The following is a 22739-nucleotide window of genomic DNA, read 5'->3' on the forward strand; positions in this document are numbered from 1 at the left end:
TTAATGGCCGAAAGCTATAATTGTAGAGTCTTTTTGTTTTGCCTACCTGCGAACCAGCATCTCCGTTATATTGTTAATTCTATGTCAATGTTATTTATGGATACCTGAAAGTTCAAAAGCTTACTTTTTATTTAGGAAGGAGGCAAGATGACTCTAGAATTTCAGAAACAGCAGGAAGCTGTATACATGGAAAATTCCATAATTTTTATTATTGGTGCATCTTATACATCTTTATTGCTTAACTTTGTGTACTTAAGTAATTCTGTCAATGAATCTGCTTGATAGCTCTGCAATAGTTTCTCCATGTAATGTATATTTTCACTCACTTTATATTTTGAAAATGGAGGGTCCTGTAACAAAAAATGGATATACAAGTTTATACAGTACTTATAACTGAAAAAGTAAGATATTATATCCTAACAGTTGTTAGTAACTCATGCAAAAATGAAGACACTGGTACAAAAGGAAAAACGGACTTAACACAACTCTGTGGCTATGTAAGCGGTTCTTCAAAATGGCATGTGATGTTATTTGTGACCTATATCTATATATGCCAGGCACAGGCTTATCCAGCAGTTCATGCTATGAAACGTATCAGCCTGTGTTTTAAAAATGTGTTACATACTTTTCTTGCTTCACCTTTCACTTCAGTGATTCAGTTACTTATTGTCCATAGACAGGCACAAGATTGGTTTTAGATTATGGACACATGTTACAATTCACACCATAACTTTCTGAGTCCAGTTACAAAAACATAACATATCTCAATTACTCATAAATAATATGATGCAGATGAAGATACTCTAGTTCTATAAATGGAATTTTTTATTCCAATAACCACTTATTAGTAAGATCCTCCTTCAAATACACTTCCTTTTAAAGTATTTTACACTCTGGAAGTTTGTTATACAGTTTCTTCACCTTTCGTGTTATGCCTTGCTGGGTGATGATAACGTTTCTCCAAGTGTTGCAAACATGTATAACTTTGTTTAAACTATTATTATACTTGTACCTTAAAATGTACAATTTTAGTATTACTGATGTTATGTAAGTAATTTATTACTCTTGAATAGCCCAAAACATAACCCTCATGTATGAGACTCCACAGAATCATTCACATCATAACTCCATTATTGTTCACTTGGATGAAAAATGTATCAAACAATTGTAGAAGGGTATACATTGTCACTGTTCTGTTGAAGATCACTGGGATATTGTACACCCTTGTATGATTTATGCCAAGATTATTTTAAGAAACTAAATATAATGACAGTGCCTAGCCTGTATATTTACAACTGCCTTGTCTTTGTTAAAGAGAATCTGAGTAAATTTGACTTAAGGAGAACAGTTCATGACCATAACATGAGAAGTGGACATACAAATTAACATGTCATATGCTAGACTTGCAAAGACATATAACAGCTATAAATATCTTGGTCCTGTCTGTTTCAACAAATTACCTGAAACTGCCTACACAGAGCCAGTAAATAAATTTAAAACTAGTCTTTCGAGGTGGATCAAAAGTAAAGTAATCTACTCTGCTCAAGAGTTCCTTGAGTATGTGACAAATGACCCACTTTCCTTATGAGAATGAACCATAAATTACTTGCAAATTATACATATGCCACACTGTGCAACTATTTTATTACTGTTTCATGTGCTTATTGTTAATTATTGTTTGATTATTTATTTGTCTTTCACTGAACTGTGTAGTTCATTTATCTTGTAATTGATCTATTAGGAAACTTCTTGTTGTTATTGACATTTGCACAAATATGTATTGTATCCATCCTGGATTATTATATTGTAGTTAATAACATTTGTCATGTTTAAATTTATATTATTATTACTGTTATTATTATTATGATGTAAACACTGATGACACCAGTTGCATGTAAATATGCTCAACGGTGGAATAAAACATTTCTATTTATGTTAATCTTTATTGTGAAGTGAGTCACCATGAATACTGTTGTAGTTCATAATGAAGCCATAACATATGTAAAAACCATGTCATATTTAGTATAAGCTCACTGTCAGCAGTAAACTGCTTGAGTAAATCATGATAAGCAACATGTTTCTCCACACTGCTTGGGTTCAGTTCAAGTACTTTAGTTTAGCAACCAAGTACATCTTTCTCCTGTTTTATTAACATTGTGCATGGTGGTGCAGTGACTAAAGTGGTGGTTTTGCATTTTGGAGAAGTTGAGTTCAAATCGTATGTGAATAACCATGTTATATATCAACATGCATGCAGGTACTGTTCAGCATTAGCTTTTGATGTCATGATATATCAGTATTAATGAGCATTGATAGAGAGATACATTGACAATATATAGCATTCAATAGGAGTTTGTTTTGTTACTAGATACATTTGGGTTATTTCCCCTATTATCAGTATTTCAGAACTATGACCATATCAAGTTGTTTTTTTGCTTAAATTTTTCATTGTCATCTCATAATGGGTAAGGAGTTACCTCTTATGATTTCTATCAAGAAAGTGCTACCCATCAATTTAATAAAGATTAGTCTGATAAAGTTGTTTGTTGTATTTTTAAAATATACCAGGTAATAGACAGTAATGCAAAATACAGACTTCTGGGTTATGACTTTCTTCAATTTACACCCACTTTTAATATACTTATTTTTGTTGTAAGCGTCTCTCATTTCCATTTATTTTTAAATTTTCTTTTCTATTTCTTGCATTCTTTTGTCTATACATTTGTCTCCTTTTTCAAATGTTTCAATGTCTTTCAATCCTATTTCATCATTGCAACACTATGTTTACGTATATGAAGGCTATCTATTTGTTTCACTACTTTCCATTTTAATCTATATTTCCCATAAAATTAACTTCTTACTCTCTGTGCTTTAGGTCTAAACTGCTATACTTAGGTGTACCTTTCTTATATTCAGTTTTTACCTGAAGTCTCTCAGAAACTAACAAGTAGCTTGTGGGTATCTAAAATAGGGTATTTTAATCGTTCCCTCTGTAATATTTGTTTCATGAACTGGAATTCTAACTTTTGTTCTTTTCTTCTTTCTTCTTAGTTCCAGACAAATGAGCTTCTGGTTACAAGTGCTAAGGATTCTGTTACTTTTTTGAGTTACCTTCTAATTTATCTGTTGTTTTCTCAAGAACAACTGTTCCTTTGTGTTAAATAATTTTAAAGTTTCATTTATATTGCTCTCTGACTTAATATTGTTATTTTAAATAAATAATTACCTTTAGGCAGTTCCAAATTTCGCCACAGGCTGCAGCATCTAATATATGTGACTGTATATGATGGATTAAACTGACACAAAAGTAAACAATAATTTCTGGTGGATAGAGCATGCACAGTAGTAGCCAGTGACAGATCTGAGCCCAGTCCAGTATAGACCAAAAATTCTGGGCAACCCATGAATAACAAATTTGTGGCCATGGTACGTTCGACATCTGCAACATAAAGAAGAAGTATTTTAGACAGTGAGAAAAATATCAGAATGCATTGATCCGTGAGGGAAAATGCAGCTTGATGGAGGATGTTTGTAAAATAAAAATCTCTTCAGCTTTGGCAACTATTGTTGTTCTGTTTGTGTGCAAATCATTTATAACTACCAGACTGATCTGTCAATTTTCAGGTTTTTACCAAGTGTCTTGTTGGTATTTGTGATTTCATTTTTGCAATGTGTAGGTGCAGTCAAAACAAATACTACTAATCACATCATTCGTGCAATGCCCATGTCAACAAAATGCATTAGTTTGTTTCCCATTACAAGCAAAATTATTTTTAAACTGGAATTTTATGTGCACGTTTAATAGAGCAGTCCCAAATTAGTCTATTGCAATAAAGGGTGCTTATAAATTAGTTATAAAAAAGTAAAAGTAAACTTTAATTGTAGTAAAAGTAAACTTTAATTGTGAAAAAGGTAAAGTTTCATACAACACTGAAAGCAGTATATTTTCATGTTTTATTTACAAATTTTCAATGTGGCTACCATTTGTAACCTGGAAAATGCCCCACCTGTAGTCAGTTTCTTGTTAAATCCTATGAAACAAATCTTGATGTATGGTGGATACTGCTTGTGTAATCTGCTGTCGCAGCTCATCAATGTTTCCCGGAAGTGGACAACAAACACCCTGCTGTTAATGTATCACCATACATAGGAGTCTATTGGGATTAAATCAGGTGATAGTGCTGGCCAGGATATTGTTCCACCACATCCTGTCCATGTTGGCACATTCCTATCATTGGAGATACATGACGACCTCGCGTTGATAAAGTGGTGTTACACTATCTTGCTGGAAATAATAAAGTCTTTGCCCATATCCTGTTGTAAATGAGGCATTGTTCAGGTATGATATACCATTACAGTTGACTCAGCAAAAAGAAAGGACCATAAATCTTGTTACAGCTTACAGAACAAAAAACATTTACTTTAGGCTAGTCCCGCATATGTTCAATTACATTACACAGTTTCTGCTCACCCCATATCAGAATATTGTGCCAGTTCACTTTACCACATGCATGGAAGGTGCCTTCGCCAGTGAGTACATTTTCAAATCATCTTCAGACTGCTCTTTCTTAAACATTCCTACACAAAACTCAGCGCTTTTTTCTTTGTCACTTTCTATAAAGCTCACCATAGTTCCAATTTGTAGGGTTTGAATGACAGATGTTTTTGAAATACCTTCCACACTGTAATGCTACGCATATTCAGTTCTAAGCTGTCTCACGTCTTGTTGATTTATCCAGACCACAAATTTAATATTGCTGAGTTTATTCAATTGCTGCATCAGAGACTGCCAGCTGATGCTGACCCTGCATCCTATGTGATATAAAGCCAGTTTCGGTGAAACAATTGTCCCAATTAGTAACAGTCTGTCTTTGAGGTTGTGGCTTGTGATATTTAGTCCTTAACAGTGTCTGAGGTGTAGCACCAGATTTGAATTCATGAAACCACAAAAAACACTGTGCATGCCCTGCAGCACTGTGTGTCTCCATGATGCCTATTGGAATGACTCGTTCCTGCATGCCACCCAGCAGGAACATCAGGATTAGCAGTGTTAGGTGGGAATAAAACTTGTATAGGCTTCATTCAGTGCTGTATAAGACATTTCTGTAAGTTATTTACCCTTTTCATAATTAAAGGTTACTTTTGTATAACTAATTTATAAACACTCTGTGTTTCGCTTATCTATATGTATTAACAGAGATAGTAAAACATGAAGAATAATGAGTACTCCAGCAGCGATTGAGCAGTGCTTCTGCATGGGGGCACAAGTCAGCTTGGGTCAGGACTGTGCTATTGGTGTTGGAGTACTGGTTATTCCTCATGTTTCATGTTCCTGTTAATACATACTGATAAAACAAATATCACATTAGACCAATTTGGAACCACTCTATTGAATAAGCATACAAAGCTCTACTTTAAAAAGATATTTTGTTTGTAATGGGAAACAAACCAACACTTTCTGCTAACACTGGGCATTGCATGAAAGTTATAACAAGTGGCATGTGTCTGGCCTGACTCTAGCTACACATGCAAAAACAATATTGCAAATATTATTCTCCACATGAGATGGCACAGTAAAAAGGGTAAGTAAGTAAATGTCATGCAGCTACCAGTCCATTGCAAGCCTTTCGACTTGACACCACTTCAGCAGCTTGTGTGTCAGTTCTGCCCCTTTTTAGTTCAACAGCTTCTCATTAGTTTGATAGGATCCCATTCCAGACCTTCCGACTACAGAAAAGTCTAAAACGGTCAGTAGGAATAAAAGCCAGGACCTCTGCAACCATAAACAGCAACACCAACCCTGAGACCACAGTAGAGGTAAGATGAAGTTCCGCTTTCTTCTCCTGGCTGGACCTGTCAGGTCCAACGGATTGTTGTGTCATCCTCTGCCAATGGTGTCATTGGATGTAGTATGGAATGGCACGTGGTCAGCACGCTGCTCTCCCAGTCATCACATTGGGTTCCTTGACCATGGAACCACTCCTAATCAGTTGAGTAGCTCCTCAGGTGGCCTCATAAGCTGGCAGCCTGTACCAGTCCTACCACCAAGAAAAAAATCACTGGCAGTACCTGGAATCAATCCTGGGTCCTATGCATGGCAGTCAGATGTGCTATGGAGCAGATGTGGGACCACGGAGATGGCACTAAAAATGAGTGCAATATGAGAGAATAAACCAGCAGCTGTCAACTAATTTGCACATGAGTACAGCTATGATTAGTAGGCAATGCTGCAATAACTTATGGAATGTCATTAAATTTCAAGTCATTTGAAAGAGTAATTAAATTTTTTTTTTGGCTCTGTTTATGTAAATACATGTTTTCATCTATATATGAGTGTGCAGACATCCTGTAAAAAATTGGTTGCAATGTGTTCTTTTCTTTCATTTTTCCCCATTTGTTTTTCCCCATCATTTAATTATCTTTGTTTTCTGTTTATTATCTGTAATCTTATTATTTTGAGCTTTCTCTGTCAGAGATTCAGAAAACACACATCACATTTGGAAAGTAGGGTGCAGTAGGTCTCCCTCCAGTATCAACAAATAGGGAAGAGGTTTCAATCTGACTGGGGCCTCACATGGTTCTGTTCTGGGTGCACTGCCTTTCTGGATATAAATCAGTGTCTGTCACTAAGCAGGACATATGACTTAAATATGTAGCTAAGAGGGTAGTCAGTAACATCAGCATGTGGCTTTCAGAGAACAGATTTTAACTGCAACAAAACACAATTCATACAGCTTATGACAAGGAACTCTTGCAAAAGTGACATCATATATAATTTTTTTGTTTGTCTGGCAAAGTGATCATGACCATCACAGTTTTGAGATCTTAAACAAAGGTTTAGTTGAGTCTCTGGTTTGCATCAAGCGTGATTCTTACGGCCCTTTCTTGCAGTTTGAATGTGCTGATAGGTGCTTTCTAGTTTTTCCAAAATGTGACCCCTATTTAAGGTGAGAATGAAAGTAGAGATGATATGTGTTATTTGCTGTTTTCTCACTACAGCACAATTTTAGGTACCAAAAATGGTAGCAGATTTTATTCGATTTTGTGTTAAGATATTTTATACATTTATTCTGTTTCACATTTCAGACTTAAAGTTAGCATATTGTTATTTAAAAAAAATGTTTCAAGTGGAATGCAGTATATTTAGATGCAGAATAACCTAATTAATTGGGTGAATAAATCTAACTTGCGTCAGTTAGTATAAAACAACAAAGGTGCACTATTGGAAATAGAACTGATCTTTTACCATGCACACCATAACAAGATATTTATTGAGTAGCAATCTGCTTATGGGTAATAATGGAAAGGAGCCCATTGTCAGCCATTATTCTGTTGCAAAACTTGGTTGTTTCCCTTTTGGAAAATTAAACTGTTGTCAATGGTGATAAATTCAAAGTTGAAGGTGCCCCTGGTTGATGTGTAGCTACCCCCCTCCCACTCCATTTCCTAACAAGTATGACCTTGCAATATAAATATAGGAAAATGTACTTGCAATGGAATAACAGATGATTTATGAATTATGGGAGTACCACAAGTAAACTATAGAGATTAATCGGGTTTATCAAGATGAGCTGAATCAACTACAGAATGGGCTGAATTAACTGCATGATTATTTGTCTGTTCAAACTCTAACATTGATTTTCAGGTTTTTATATCCTGTTTTTTTTATTTTTATTATTATTATTATTATTTTTTATTTGCCACAGAAAAGTCCTCAATACAGACTGAAGGGTGTAGTGCAACATCCATTGACAATATGTGTTTACACCCAAATACCTTCAATGATTTAGATGTACAAGAAAGACTGAATAGTTTATGTGGCAACGGCAGTCAAATGTTAGCAATAAAAATGCTGCCCAGTTAGGCTGAGATAATGTAAGAAGAAACACAGTATGCAGGATTGTAAGAAGGACTCTTTCACAAGTATGTTCAAAAATTTCTTATAACTAACTTACATACTAGAAACAAAGCAAAAAAAAGTAGAAAAATACAGGTAAGTCCAAACATATGTTATAGTCCATTGACATTTTCAGGCATTTCCAAGTTTAAGCACTTGTATCATACAGATGTGTTTAATACATTGTTTATCTCCCACAAGTCTCTTTCCTTTCTTGCTCAAAAGTGTTTTTGGCTTATTGTTGTTCCCACTGCTTTCCCAACTCTTATTGGTGAGTGCTGTCTCTCCACCCTCAGTTTGTCACCTCAGCAATGCAAATAGATAGTAACTGTGAATGGTTTATATGGCTTGGTGCCTTGTCAGCAGTGTGTGGAAATATTCTGCTCTAAGATTTATGACAGCTTGCATGGAGTAACAGAGTTGAAGGGTACAGAATGCATGGCATACAAGCCACAGAATTGTCTGGTAAGTACCCAGATCATCCTCTTTTTTTTTTTTTTTTTTTTTAACCATAGTCTTTTGTGTTCAGGAAGTTCCTTAGAATGTGCATTCATTCATCATTGATGTGCTGATCAGCAATTTTTGAATGATGCCTCACTTTTCACTTGACATAGCAGTACGCAGTTATACATTTGCCTTTTCAAGTAGCATTTGCTTATAGCTTTTGATCACTTACACTCTTCTTTATTCTTGAATATTCATTGCCCCCAAATACATTACAATGTATCATATACTGTACAATGATTACAATTGAAATATCATTTTCAACACAATTACATACAGGTCTATGTTTAAGAACAGACACATAAAATAGCGCTATAATTCTACATTTCTACCTTATGGACAAGGACAGATTTCCCCATCCTGATGATCATATCTGTGCACCACCTAAAAATTCTGTACCATACAGAAAAATTAACAGACCCATTTGCATCCATTGTATTTAACTACAGAGCATACAGCTTTGTAGATAGTTCGACAGTACTGTGAAAAAGGATAGTTCACCATATAATGGAGATGTTGAATCACAGAAGGCACAACAAAAAGACTGCTAAATAAGTAAGCTTTCAGCCAAAAGGTTTCCTTCTGAATTAAGACAATGTACACACGAGTGTGTTAGATGCGTTTGCATGATGTTGTGTGTTTTTGTTGTCTAATTCAGAGAAGGCCTTTTGGCCAAAAGCTCAATTGTTTAGCAATCTTTTTGTTGTGCCTTTCTGCAACTCAACATCTATACTATATGGTAAGCAGCAATCTATCCTTTCCATAATGTTGTCACTAGTCCATGATGAGTTTTCCATTGTTTGGTTTCTCCAAAGTTCAGTATAAAAGATTATATACTAAAAAGATTAGAAAAAATTACTATTCACAAAGCAACGTAAAACTATTTCAACATGAAGTCACCTCATATTATCAACCAGAGCTTACCTGATTGTCAACATTATACTCATCCAGGCTCTCCAGCATCTTGCTACACCCACATGGTGACTTAATAGTGGATTTTGTTATTATGTGTTCTTGTGTGTTGCTTTATAATGCGTGACATAAGTATTTTCTGGCATCTTTCAAAGGTGGACTTCAGTACAGGACAAGTTCTCATACGCAAATGTATTTTCCTTCTACAACTAATTATTTCTTTTTTATGTAGCAATTCATCTAACACAGAGTCTGAAACAGCACTGATTTATGTATTTGTTGACGTGTTCTGTTCAGTGTTTTCCACAAATGTGAAAAGACAAACTAAGACAACTATGCAAAGTCAAAGCACCTTATAACTTCTTGTTATAACATTGCGTAAGATTTACGTATACAGGTGTACTTGTAATTGCACAAATGTGGGGCTATATAAAGTTATAGTACATTAGTAAATGTCATGGCATTTTATGTTCCTTCAAGGCTAAGGTAAAATAGTCTGTCTGCCTTTATTAGCAGTCATATTTGTTTTTCCATTGACAGGTGAATATTCCAATGTACTGTTGTTGTTCTTGTGGTCTTCAGTCCTGAAACTGGTTTGAAGCAGCTCTCCATGCATGCTCTTCTGTGCCAGCTTCTCCATCTCCCAGTACTTACTGCAACCTACATCCTTCTGAGTCTGCTTAGTGTATTCACCTCTTGGTCTCCCTCTATGATTTTTATCCTCAACGCTGCCCTCCAATGCTAAATTTGTGATCCCTTGATGCCTCAGAACATGTCCTCCAACTGGTTCCTTCTTCTTGCCAAGTTGTGCCACAAACTCTTCTTTTCCCCAATTCTGTTCAATACCTCCTCATTAGTTATGGATCTACCCATCTAATCTTCAGCATTCTTCTGTAGCACCACATTTCGAAAGCTTTTATTCTCTTCTTGTCCAAACTATTTATCGTCCATGTTTCACTTCCATACATGGCAACACTCCATACAAATACTTTCAGAAACAACTTCCTGACACTTAAATCTATACTCGATGTTATCAAATTTCTCTTCTTCAGAAATGCTTTCCTTGCCATTGCCAGTCTACGTTTTATATCCTCTCTACTTTGACCATCATCAGTTATATTGCTCCCCAAATAGCAAACCTCCTTTACTGCTTTAAGCGTCTCATTTCCTAATCTAATTCCCTCAGCATCACCCAGCTTAATTTGACTACATTCCATTATCCTCGTTTTGCTTTTGTTGATGTTCATCTTATATCCTCCTTTCCAGACACTGTCCATTCCGTTCAACTGCTCTTCCAAGTTCTTTGCTGTCTCTGACAGAATTACAATGTCATCGGCGAATCTCAAAGTTTTTATTTCGTCTCCAGGGATTTTAATACCTACTCCAAAATTTTCTTTTGTTCCTTTACTGCTTGCTCAATATACAGATTGAATAACATCGAGGAGAGGCTACAACCCTGTCTCACTCCCTTCCCAACCACTGCTTCCCATTCCTGCCCCTCGACTTTTATTACTCCCACCTGGTTTCTATACAAATTGTAAATAGCCTTTTGCTCTCTGTATTTTACCCGTGCCACCTTTAGAATTTGAAAGAGAGTATTCCAGTCAACATTCTCAAAAGCTTTCTCTAAGTCTACAAATGCTAGAAATGTAGGTTTGCCTTTCCTTAATCTAGCTTCTAAGATAAGTCGTAAGGTCAGTATTGCCTCACGTGTTCAAATATTTCAACGGAATCCAAACTGATCTTCCCCAAGGTAGGCTTTTACCAGTTTTTCCATTCATCTGTAAAGAATTTGCGTTACTATTTTGCAGCTGTGACTTATTAAACTGATAGTTTGGTAATTCTCACATCTGTCAACACCTGCTTTCTTTGGGATTGGAATTATTATATTCTTCTTGAAGTTTGAGGCTATTTCGTCTGTCTCATACATCTTGCTCACCAGGTGGTAGAGTTTTGTCAGGACTGGCTCTTCCAAGGCCGTCAGTAGTTCTAATGGAGTCTACTCTCGGGGCCTTCTATCAACTCAGGTCTTTCAGTACTCTGTCAAACTCTTCACACAGTATCATATCTCCCATTTCATCTTCGTCTGCATCCTCTTCCATTTCCATAATATTGTCCTCAAGTACATCACCCTTGTATAGACCCTCTATATACTCCTTGCACCTTTGTGCTTTCCCTTCTTTGCTTAGAACTGGGTTTCCATCTGAGCTCTTGATGTTCATACAAGTGGTTCTCTTTTCTCCAAAGGTCTCTTTAATTTTCCTGTAGGCAGTATCTATCTTACCCTTAGTGAGATAAGCGTCTACATCCTTATATTTGTCCTCTAGCCATCCCTGCTTAGCCATTTTGTACTTCCTGTTTATCTCATTTTTGAGGTGTTTGTATTCCTTTTTGCCTGCTTCATTTACTGCATTTTTATATTTTCTCCTTTCATCAATTAAATTCAATATTTCTTCTGTTACCCAAGGATTTCTACTAGCCCTTGTCTTTTTACCTACTTGATCCTCTGCTGCCTTCACTACTTTATCCCTCAGAGCTACCCATTCTTCTTCTACTGTATTTCTTTCCCCCATTCCTGTCAATTGTTCCCTTATGCTCTCCCTGAAACTCTGTACAACCTCTGGTTCTTTCAGTTTATCCAGGTCCCATCTCCTTAAATTCCCACCTTTTTGCAATTTCTTCAGTTTTAATCTACAGTTCATAACCAATAGATTGTGGTCAGAGTCCACATCTCCCCCTGCAAATGTCTTACAATTTAAAACCTGATTCCTAAATCTCTGTCTTACCATTATATAATCTATCTGATACCTTCTAGTATCTCCAGGATTCTTCCATGTATACAGCCTTCTTTTATGATTCTTGAATCAAGTGTTAACTATGGTTAAGTTATACTCTGTGCAAAATTCTACCAGATGGCTTTCTCTTTCATTTCTTACCCCCAATCCATATTCACCTACTATGTTTCCTTCTCTCCCTTTTCCTACTCTCGAATTCCAGGCACCCATGACTATTAAATTTTTGTCTCCCTTCAGTACCCGAATGATTTCTTTAGCTCATCATACATTTCATCAATTTCTCCAACATCTGCAGAGCTAGTTGGCATATAAGCTTGCACTACTGTAGTAGGCGTGGGCTTCGTGTCTATCTTGGCCACAACAATGCGTTCACTGTGCTGTTTGTAATAGCTTACCTGCATTCCTATTGTTTTATTCATTATTAAGCCTACTACTGCATTACCCCTATTTGGTTTTGTATTTATAGCCCTGTGTTCACTTGACCAAAAGTCTTGTTCCTCCTGCCACTAAACTTCGCTATTTCCCACTATATCTAACTTAAACCTATCCATTTCCCAATGTACTAGGGTTCACTAATCATTATTTTTCTATTCATAAAACAATTTCATACAAAATACTTATAACTGCATTACAAGCAGGCACACCACCGGCACCTCTGCCAAAATCATATAACTCCTGTCATAGTAAGTGGAATATACAAAGCATCATTTCCATACCTTTTTATAGTCTGGTTTTCCACAGATCAACCAGCTATTCATACATTCATACTCATTCATACAAGGGGTTCCTAGGCAAAGAATATCTACCATCAAAATAAAGTGTTAATATTTGTATCCTTTTGGATTACAAGTATTTCAATTAAGTTTATACCTCTATCTGTTGTTGGTTGAATGTAACATTGGTCTGTGATGCATTTAATAATCTATACAGCTTCTTCTCAATGTAGGACCCCTTTTCCTTAAACGTAGAGCATATTGTTATACAATTATCTTCTCAGTATGGTACTTTTTTTAAATAAATAGTTTAGTAAACTATAGTTGTAGTTGTAGTACTTGCCTTATTTTTAACATCATTGTTAACTTAGACTTCAGTGCATATTGGATATATGTACATGTAGTTAGTTTGTAGGTTGTTGCATTGTACATAGCTGTGTATATTTGTTGATCATTGTTGTACATAGCTGTTTATATTTGTAGATCCTTGTATACATCATGTAGCTTGAATTATATATCATACATATTTTGCTATTGTACCAAATGGTATCTGGTATTCATATCCTAAAATATACCACGCAATTTATGTGCATTGATTGCCTCAAATATTTCTAACTCTCATCACGTCATAACATAGTAGTGTTCTCAATGTATATATCTTTTATTTGGCACTTGCCGCATATAATGTGGTGTTACTTTACCACCTTTTCTGCAAGTGTTGTATCACTGTCAAATAATGCAACATCAGCACAGTTGTTTAATTTTTGTGTGTCATTACTGATGCATTTCATTCTAATTTGAGAAATCCCATATCCTCACATATCTTTTGTACTTGTCCCTGTAAACCCCTGTATCTGTTGTGTAAATCCGACATGCTCACTTGCACTACAGATACCATCTTTGTTAAGCTATGATGTTCTGTCTGTAGCCTATTTTGTTTTAGGGTTAGCGCATTTAACTGGTGATTGTTTTTCTTCGGTTCACCTACAAGTTCAGAAAATTTTTCATCAAACTTTTCGTCTTAGATTTGCTCAAAACTGACAGTTCTGTTTCTAACATTTGAATGGGCATGCCTATGTGTAAAGAGCACCAAACACAAATAAAATTGTTTTGAACTGTTCCATTGTTGTTTCACAATTGCAACCCCAAGTCTATTCCTTCATTATTGATTCAGCTGACACAATGGTAAACTGTGTTGTCATACATCCAAGTGAGCAGCAGTAATAAAAAACAAACAGGGCTATGTGAGAAAAAATTTCCTTTGCTTGCAAGAAAATTATCCAGAATACAAGCTAGCAGCACAATTGCATAATGATGTAGCTGCCTATGAGATAAAGAGTAAATGAGTAAGTGGTTGCCTAGGATCTGATGCAACTCCATTGTTTAATGCTTCAAGTGGTTCATTTCTGTGGGATATCACCAGTCTATAACAACAGAGTGATATAAATGAAAGTTTATTTTATAATTGTTTAATTAAATTAAGATTAATTTGTGATTTTGTTCATTCATGTTTACTGTGGTAAGAAAGCTATTCTTTACATGTGTACAAAGTATGCCACCTGCCCATTTGTGTTGTGAAAAAACAGCGCACCTGCTCCAGGGTTAAACTTGAAAGTTTCTGGTCAAAGTTACTTAACATTTGGTCGAAATGCTTAGACAATATTTGTTCATACTGCTTAAACATCTGTTCGAGACACTGTAGGACAAAACTGTCACTCCCAGATGCTGATAAGACTGGATTTCCTACTATTTATTGTCGTTCCTGTTGAGTGGGTATTTTCTGTTCCACTATTTGTGGACTAGGAAAGAGATGTGATTCACATAAACCATTATGATAAAAACTATCATGCAAGGACATGCTTGTGGGGCATAGATCCAAATGGCCACTTATTATAAGTTATCATTGTATCATCCGACAAACCATTGTTTGTTATTTGTATTGAGTTTAAGATCAGGTTATCCTCTGTCCTATTTTCAGTGCTTTCTTGTGTAGTTACAATTTCTATTTGTGACTGATTATCATTCTGTTGGACGTTCATTTTGTTGGACTGCATTATTTTGTCCATTTTCTTCACTAATATTGTTCACTTCCATAGTAAAATTCTACCAGTAATGTCTATATTTACCAAGAGATACCCCTTTTATTGTGGATATGAGTATTCTACTGGCAGCATGCTTTCCTTCTACATCTGGAATGTAATAACAACACAAACAGTTCACCAACTGCTACTACACATAACATGCTATTCTAATAAGTGAAATTATCTAAACAAGTGAAAGAAAATCTATTTTCTTAGATGCACTAAAATAGACTTCTAAAAGAGTTGTACAGAGTGGATGCAAATGTACCTAGTATGATTCAGTTGATGTTATTAACTGAACTTTAGTCACATATTTCAAAGACGAGTACATTTGTAAATGTCATATTAGTATTATTTAATTATTTATACTTTTCTAAAATTCCATTTCTGCTCGAGACACATATACACTGAAGTTTTTCATGAAATGGAAAATGATTGGCATTAGTATAGCCCTACATACATTTTATTAATTCTGGAAAATTATATTCACACAGGTCACATAAGGTTGAAACTCTCATGTAATTCAAATATAAGGCAAATAATTAGAATTTTATTTGGGTCCTGTCATTCACAATTGCAGTATATTGTATTATTGTGTAGGTAATGACACAACAGTGTGATTGGCTTCAGAAGCTAGACATATGTTACAAAAATCATTACAGATGATCCACGAGTCAATTTTGAAATTATTGTATTTGATTAAATTACAATTGTTGCATTTATCACTTCAGTGATACAATAACTTTTGTTTATTATTCAGAAATGACTGTTGTTGTAGCAACATCACTAGTGCTTACAGAAAAAATCTCAAATAATGCAGTTCATAAGACTTCATGTACTAGCACGTCATCAATGTTCAACCATCTACAATGTAATGTGTTGTCTCACAATATTTATTCTTTGACATGGAATGTTTATGCTAAAGGTACAGCAAATTTTATGTTTTATAATAGTAAAATATTCTTATTTGGTTTTCTTTCTCATTTGGAATCCTTTAGCATTCATTAGGATGAATTCCATAATTTTAAACATCAGCCAAAAGCAGGCATCACACATTTAAGAAGAAACTGTGGAGAGGAAGGGATGAGTGTCAAATATATGAAAAGGGAGAGATGGGGGTGGGGGCATGCAGGTAGGTATGGAGGTGGGTGTAAAATTAGGCCAGAGGATTACAGGGCCAAATGGTGTGTGGTAAAAACGACTCTCGTCTACATTATTTGGACATGTTTGTAAGAACAGAAGCCACACATTCATATAACTGATTCGCCTCAAGGGGCAATGAGTCCACCACTTTCAGTTTGGATCACAAATAAATCTGACCTCTCACATGAAACTCAAAGTAGCAAGTATGGAGGACATGGATGTGGACTACACATAGGTGGCGCTGTGTGAGAATGTGTGTCAGCTAAGAAGTGTCCTGAGATAGTCCACAAAATTGCGATAAACACTGTGTCCAGATGAAGCAGTGGTTAAGTCAACTGTCTAATATACAGGAGATCTAGGGTTTGAATCTGGTACACACTTTCACTCATCATTGCTGATTCCACATAAAGTCTCAATAGAACTGACATAAATAGTCCTTTCCCTCCCCTTTCCTTTCCTTTCACCCCCTCCACCTTCAATTCACATAATATGTATCACAGCTCTGGTGTCTGTTCTTTCGGAGACAGCTGAATGAACAGACACCACACATTGATATAATTATTCAGAGAGATTGTCATTGTGATGTATATGCGTGGGGAGGGGGAGGGGGAGAGGGAAGGGGAAGGGAGTGGAGAGGGGGAGGGGGAGGGAGAGTGAGGGTGAGGGAGAGAGGGAGGGACAGAGAGAGAGAGAGAGAGAGAGATCGGAAATGAAACATGTGCTCAGCACTATGCTCTGGAACTGCGTGATCAACTCTGTTCATGACCACAGTATGGTAATGAGCATTGGTTCAAGTGGGGAGCTGGTTGTTGGTCATGACAAAATGGAAGGCTTGTCAGAAGTTACAGCAGGGCTGTTATACAATATGATTACTTTTATAGGTGCCTCTGCCTCTGACATGATGGGATATGGCTGTGTTGGGCTGAAACAAGATGTGCTGGATGGCTGCATAGGACAGATCATGTACATGTATCTTTAACTAGGTTGTCTGGGGTGCCTTGGGATTGGTAGAAAGTGTAACATAAGAATAGACTAGGATATTTTATAGATTTGGTAAGCACGATATGTACCATTCTGGGAGGGTTGGGAAGGGCTGTGCTTAGGATGTTCTTCTAGGCTGGTAATAAGCTGAAGCCTTGATGAAGGATATAGTTTAGCTGTTCAAATCCAGAGTAGTCATAGGGGGAGTGCCCCTTTTTATTTGTTTCATAAAGATGATAAGATGATTAGGAGCATGTATGGACATTGTATGAAAAATCTGATTGTGCGTAAGATTTGGAGATTAATGCTTGTCTGTGAATTCCTTAAAACCTCAGCATACTGGGAAAAAGAGAGCTGAACTCTGCAGATGTACCATCACTGGATGGCTAGTCCGTATGGGAAGGACTTTTTACTGGGGGAGGGATGATAGCTATCAAAATGGTGGTGGTGTGGATGGTTAGTGAGCTTGACAGAGTTTTTATGAAGTCTTTAGATAGGGGGAAGTTAACATCCAGGAAGGTATGCCAGGCCTGCAGGACCATGTGAAGCAGATGGGAGAGAAATTCTTCAGATAGTGAAAGGACAAGGGTAAAGCGTTTGGTGATGGGTCCTGTTCATGAAGATTCCATTAATGAACTTGAATTATAAAAGTGTCTGCGATCTTGGTTAGTATGAAGCATTCCTCTAAATGACTGAAAAACAGTTTGGCATATAAGGGTTTTATGATGGTGCCTATGACCATCTCAAGGATTTGTTTTTATACCTTTCCCACAAAGTTACAGGTAAGGATATAATTTTTTAGGTGTATAAAGAGGGCTCTTCAATTGCCTGACAGAACTTTAGCTATTTCCTACTGGTGGAACGTAAATTGTCAGCACTATCAAGTTGTGTGTATATAATTCATTTTGGTGTTGCAGACTTCAAAGATCTGATCATCATAATAATATTCAGTTACCTGCAGGACCTGGTTATTAACAATGATTTTTGAATATATAGTCACTTCTTATTTCCTTTTACTGCTTGTGCAGTTGTGTGATATCTGTCTAGGCTGCCGTGTACAGTTTCAGTGATTTACAAGTAATGACGTATCCTTTCATTACACTGTAACAAAATCAACAGTTCATCTCTTCATTTATATAATTTTTCACATTCTGATGGCATGTACTGCTACAAGTTTTCTTTCAGATTCACAAATTGCTTCAAGCTGCAAGCAATTTGATTTGCTGGCAGCAGCATCAATGATAGCTCTCTGTCTTTCAGAAGAATATACTTAAAAAAATGTATTCCCAACATTGGACATCACTGGGACATAAAGAGTAGGACTATTGCTTTGGCCAGACTAGATGCATATGATTGTTAACCATGCAAGTCATTTCTTAACACAAGCATTCAGGAGATAAAAGGCTGCATCTGCTGTGACCAAGTTGGGAGCATGTATGAATTACACCCATCTCACTGAGTGACAGTTAGCTGGTGAATTATTTGCATATTCTGTGCGACATAATTGTGACATCTTCCTACGATGTGGAATGAATCAGTTTAACACTGATATACACCTTCTCAGCAAAAAATATGGTGACAGCCAAACCATTTACATGATTTCATAAGTTCTTTCCAGTAATTACTATCATCTTGTCTTCGTGATCCCTAAGATCAAAAGACATATGGGTGCTGTAGTATATTGCACTATTCGCCACTTAAAGATGGTTCTTAAAAATATATAAGTAGGCTTTCTTGGTTTAATTTGCATCTCTCTTTCAAGTACCAACCAGTTCAGCTTTTTCAGCATCTCTGTGATAGTCGCCCACAGATCAGACAAATCTGTGACCATTTGTGCTGCTCTTCCCTGTATACATTCAATATTCCCTGTTAGTCATATCTGGTACAGATCTCACACAGTTGAACAGTATTCTAGTATGAGCCACACAAGTGTTTTCTAAGCACTCTATTTTGTTGACTGATAGCATTTACCTAGTATCTTAACAAGGGAGCAAAGTCTGCTACCCATCGTGTCTATGACTAGGCTCATTTAATGTCCATACAAGTTGTTACACCTTATACACTGATGAAAATGATAATAATAATAATAATAATAATAATAATAATACTCGTGGAGGCCCGGGAAAAGAATGGGCCTCCGGTATGTTCTGCCAGTCGTAAAAGGCGACAAAAAGAACAAACCACTAATAAGGCTAACCCCCCTTTTAGTGTGATTAGTTGGTTCAGGACAGAACTAATGAAGCCTCGGAAAAGCGCTGTCTCGGTTGGGGACAACGCTTGAACCCTATGCCCGTCCATAATGGTAACGACACTGCTAGCCACATGGAAAATGATTTAAATCCAAATAGAGGTGTTTTGCAGGATATGCTTCCTGCAACCACCCTAGAAGGAAAACAAAGACAGAGGATGAGATGGTCAGATGAAGTTAACTGACAGTTCATGTTCTGTTATTACCAAGCAACAAACTTAGGAACAAACACAACTGGATACAGATCACAAGTATACACAACATTTATTACCAGATACCCAGAATTAAAATTTATCACAGAACAACAACTAGCTGATCAGATCCGTGTAATAATCAAAAATAACAGGATACCCAAGTCAGAATTAGAAAACATCAAACAACAAGTACAACACATACTAGAACAAAATAATGTGCAATCAGAAGAAGAAGAAAATACAATAATGGACTCAAACAACCCACAGCAAACAAACAAAGAACAACACACATCAATTAAACACTCAGAGGAAAACAAAATCTTAAGACAGCCACCAGAACAAGCACAAATAGAACACAAAGTGACACACATGTTAGATATAGAAGAAAAATTTCAGCTGACATATATAGAATACAAAGACACAAATACAGACATTAGACCATTCTTGCATAGACCACCAAATAACCCACAAGTCGAAACAACAATAACAACTATCAACACCATCATACACAACAAAATAAATGAAAAATAAATGAAAATACTACTATGGAAGAGTTACAACTACTGGTTTATATAGGAGCACTCACTACACTAAATATACACACTAGGCAGAGATCAGAACCAACCAACACACAGAAGAAACCCACAAAACCAGCATGGAAACACAGGCTACAGATCAGAATAAAAAAACTGAGAAAAGACATTGGACAGCTAGCACAATTTATAAGAAATTAAATATCAAACAAAAAACGAAAAAGGTTAGGTAAAATCTCACAACAAGAAGCGATAGAGCAATTAGATGAAAAGAAGCAGAAATTACAAGCATTGGCCAAACGACTTAGAAGATACAAAAAAAGTGAAAATAGAAAGAAACAAAACCAAACATTCAACACAAACCAAAAGAAATTTTACCAGACAATAGATAACACACACATTAAAATAGACAATCCACCAAACATAACAGACATGGAACACTTCTGGAGCAACATATGGTCAAACCCGGTACAACATAACAGGCATGCACGGTGGAGACAAGCAGAAACAGACACATACAAGATGATACCACAAATGCCTGAAGTGATAATTTTGCAATATGAAGTCACCCAAGGAATTAATTCTACTCACAATTGGAAAGCCCCTGGAAAAGATAAAATAGCAAATTTCTGGCTAAAGGAGTTAACCTCAACACGTTCACATCTAACTAAATTATTTAACAGTTACATTGCAGACCCATACACATTCCCTGATACACTTACACAAGGAATAACTTATCTGAAACCTAAAGATCAAGCAGACACAGCAAACCCAGCTAAATATCACCCCATAACATGCTTACCAACAATATACAAAATATTAACTTCAGTAATTACACAGAAATTAATGACACATACAACACAGAACAAAATTATAAACGAAGAACAAAGGAGCACGAGGATGTAAAGAGCAACTGATTAAAGATGCAGAGGTGACATACCAAGCTAAAACTAAACAAAGGTCGCTACACTACGCATACATTGATTACTGAAAAGCTTTTGATAGTGTACCCCACTCATGGTTACTACAAATACTCGAAATATACAAAGTAGATTCTAAATTGATACAGTTCCTAAACATAGTAATGAAAAATTGGAAAACCACACTTAATATCCAAACAAATTCAAATACTATCACATCACAGCCAATACAGATTAAGCGTGGAATATACCAAGGAGACTCATTAAGTCCTTTCTGGTTCTGCCTTCCTCTGAACCCACTATCCAACATTCTAAATAATACAAATTATGGATACAATATTACTGGAACATACCAACACAAAATCACACATTTGCCATACATGGATGATCTAAAACTAGTGGCAGCAACAAATCAAGAACTCAACCAATTACTAAAGATAACAGAAGTATTCAGCAATGATATAAATATGGCTTTTGGAACAGACAAATGTAAGAAAAATAGCATAGTCAAGGGAAAACACACTAAACAAGAAGATTACATATTGGATAACCACAGCGACTGCATAGAAGCGATGGAAAAAACAGATGCCTATAAATATATAGGATAGAGACAAAAGATAGGAATAGATAATACAAATATTAAAGAAGAACTAAAAGAAAAATATAGACAAAGACTAACAAAAATACTGAAAACAGAATTGACAGCAAGAAACAAGACAAAAGCTGTAAATACTTATGCTATACCAATATTGACCTGCTCATTTGGAGTAGTGAAATGGAGTAACACAGATCTAGAAGCACTCAATACACTTACACGATCACAATGTTACAAATATAGAATACATCACATACATTCAGCAACAGAAAGATTCACGTTAAGCAGAAAGGAAGGAGGAAGGGGATTTATTGACATAAAAAACCTACATTATGGACAGGTAGACAATTTAAGAAAATTCTTTATAGAACGAGCAGAAACTAGCAAAATACACAAAGCAATCACTCATATAAATACATCAGCTACACCACTACAATTTCATAACCACCTCTACAACCCTTTAGATCACATAACATCAACAGATATGAAGAAAATAAATTGGAAAAAGAAAACACTACATGGCAAGCACCCGTATCATCTAACACAGCCACACATAGATCAAGACGCTAAGAAAAGGCAATATATACAGTGAGATGGAAGGATTCATGATTGCAATACAGGATCAAACAATAAACACCAGATATTACAGCAAGCATATTATTAAAGATCCCAATACACAACAGATAAATTCAGACTTTGCAAACAACAAATAGAAACAGTAGATCACATCACAGGCGGATGTACAATACTAGCAAGTACAGAATACCCCAGAAGACATGACAATGTGGCAAAAATAATACATCAACAACTTGCCATACAACATAAACTAATAAAACAACACATTCCCACATACAAGTATGCACCACAAAATGTACTGGAGAATGATGAATACAAATTATACTGGAACAGAACCATTATAACAGATAAAACAACACGACATAACAAACCTTACATCATACTCACCAATAGAAAGAAGAAATTAACACAACTAATCGAAATATCAATACCCAATACAACAAATATACAGAAGAAAACAGGAGAAAAAATTGAAAAATACATCCAACTGGCTGAGGAAGTCAAAGACATGTGGCATCAGGAAAAGTTGACATTATAGCAATTATACTATCAACTACAGGAGTCATACCACACAATATCCACCAGTACATCAACGCAATACAGTTACATCCAAACTTATATATACAACTACAGAAATCTGTAATTAT

The 22739-nt window shown here is 35.9% G+C and overlaps 1 protein-coding gene across 1 annotated transcript in view; it reads right to left on the reverse strand.

Moving 5' to 3' along the window:
- Positions 1 to 213: 213 nt before the first annotated feature.
- The window catches only part of LOC124622445 (protein broad-minded-like), a 286578-nt gene continuing 264052 nt past the window's right edge, over positions 214 to 22739 (reverse strand). The window contains exons 8-9 of the mRNA XM_047148144.1: positions 3227 to 3439; positions 214 to 350 (exon numbers count right to left, since the gene is read on the reverse strand). Of these exons, the coding sequence (XP_047004100.1) occupies positions 222 to 350; positions 3227 to 3439 (342 nt within the window). The 3' untranslated portion in view covers positions 214 to 221. The remainder of the gene's footprint in view (positions 351 to 3226; positions 3440 to 22739) is intronic.

The sequence above is a fragment of the Schistocerca americana genome, chromosome 7, assembly GCF_021461395.2.
Source record: "Schistocerca americana isolate TAMUIC-IGC-003095 chromosome 7, iqSchAmer2.1, whole genome shotgun sequence".
NCBI classification, from domain to species: Eukaryota; Metazoa; Arthropoda; class Insecta; order Orthoptera; family Acrididae; genus Schistocerca; species Schistocerca americana.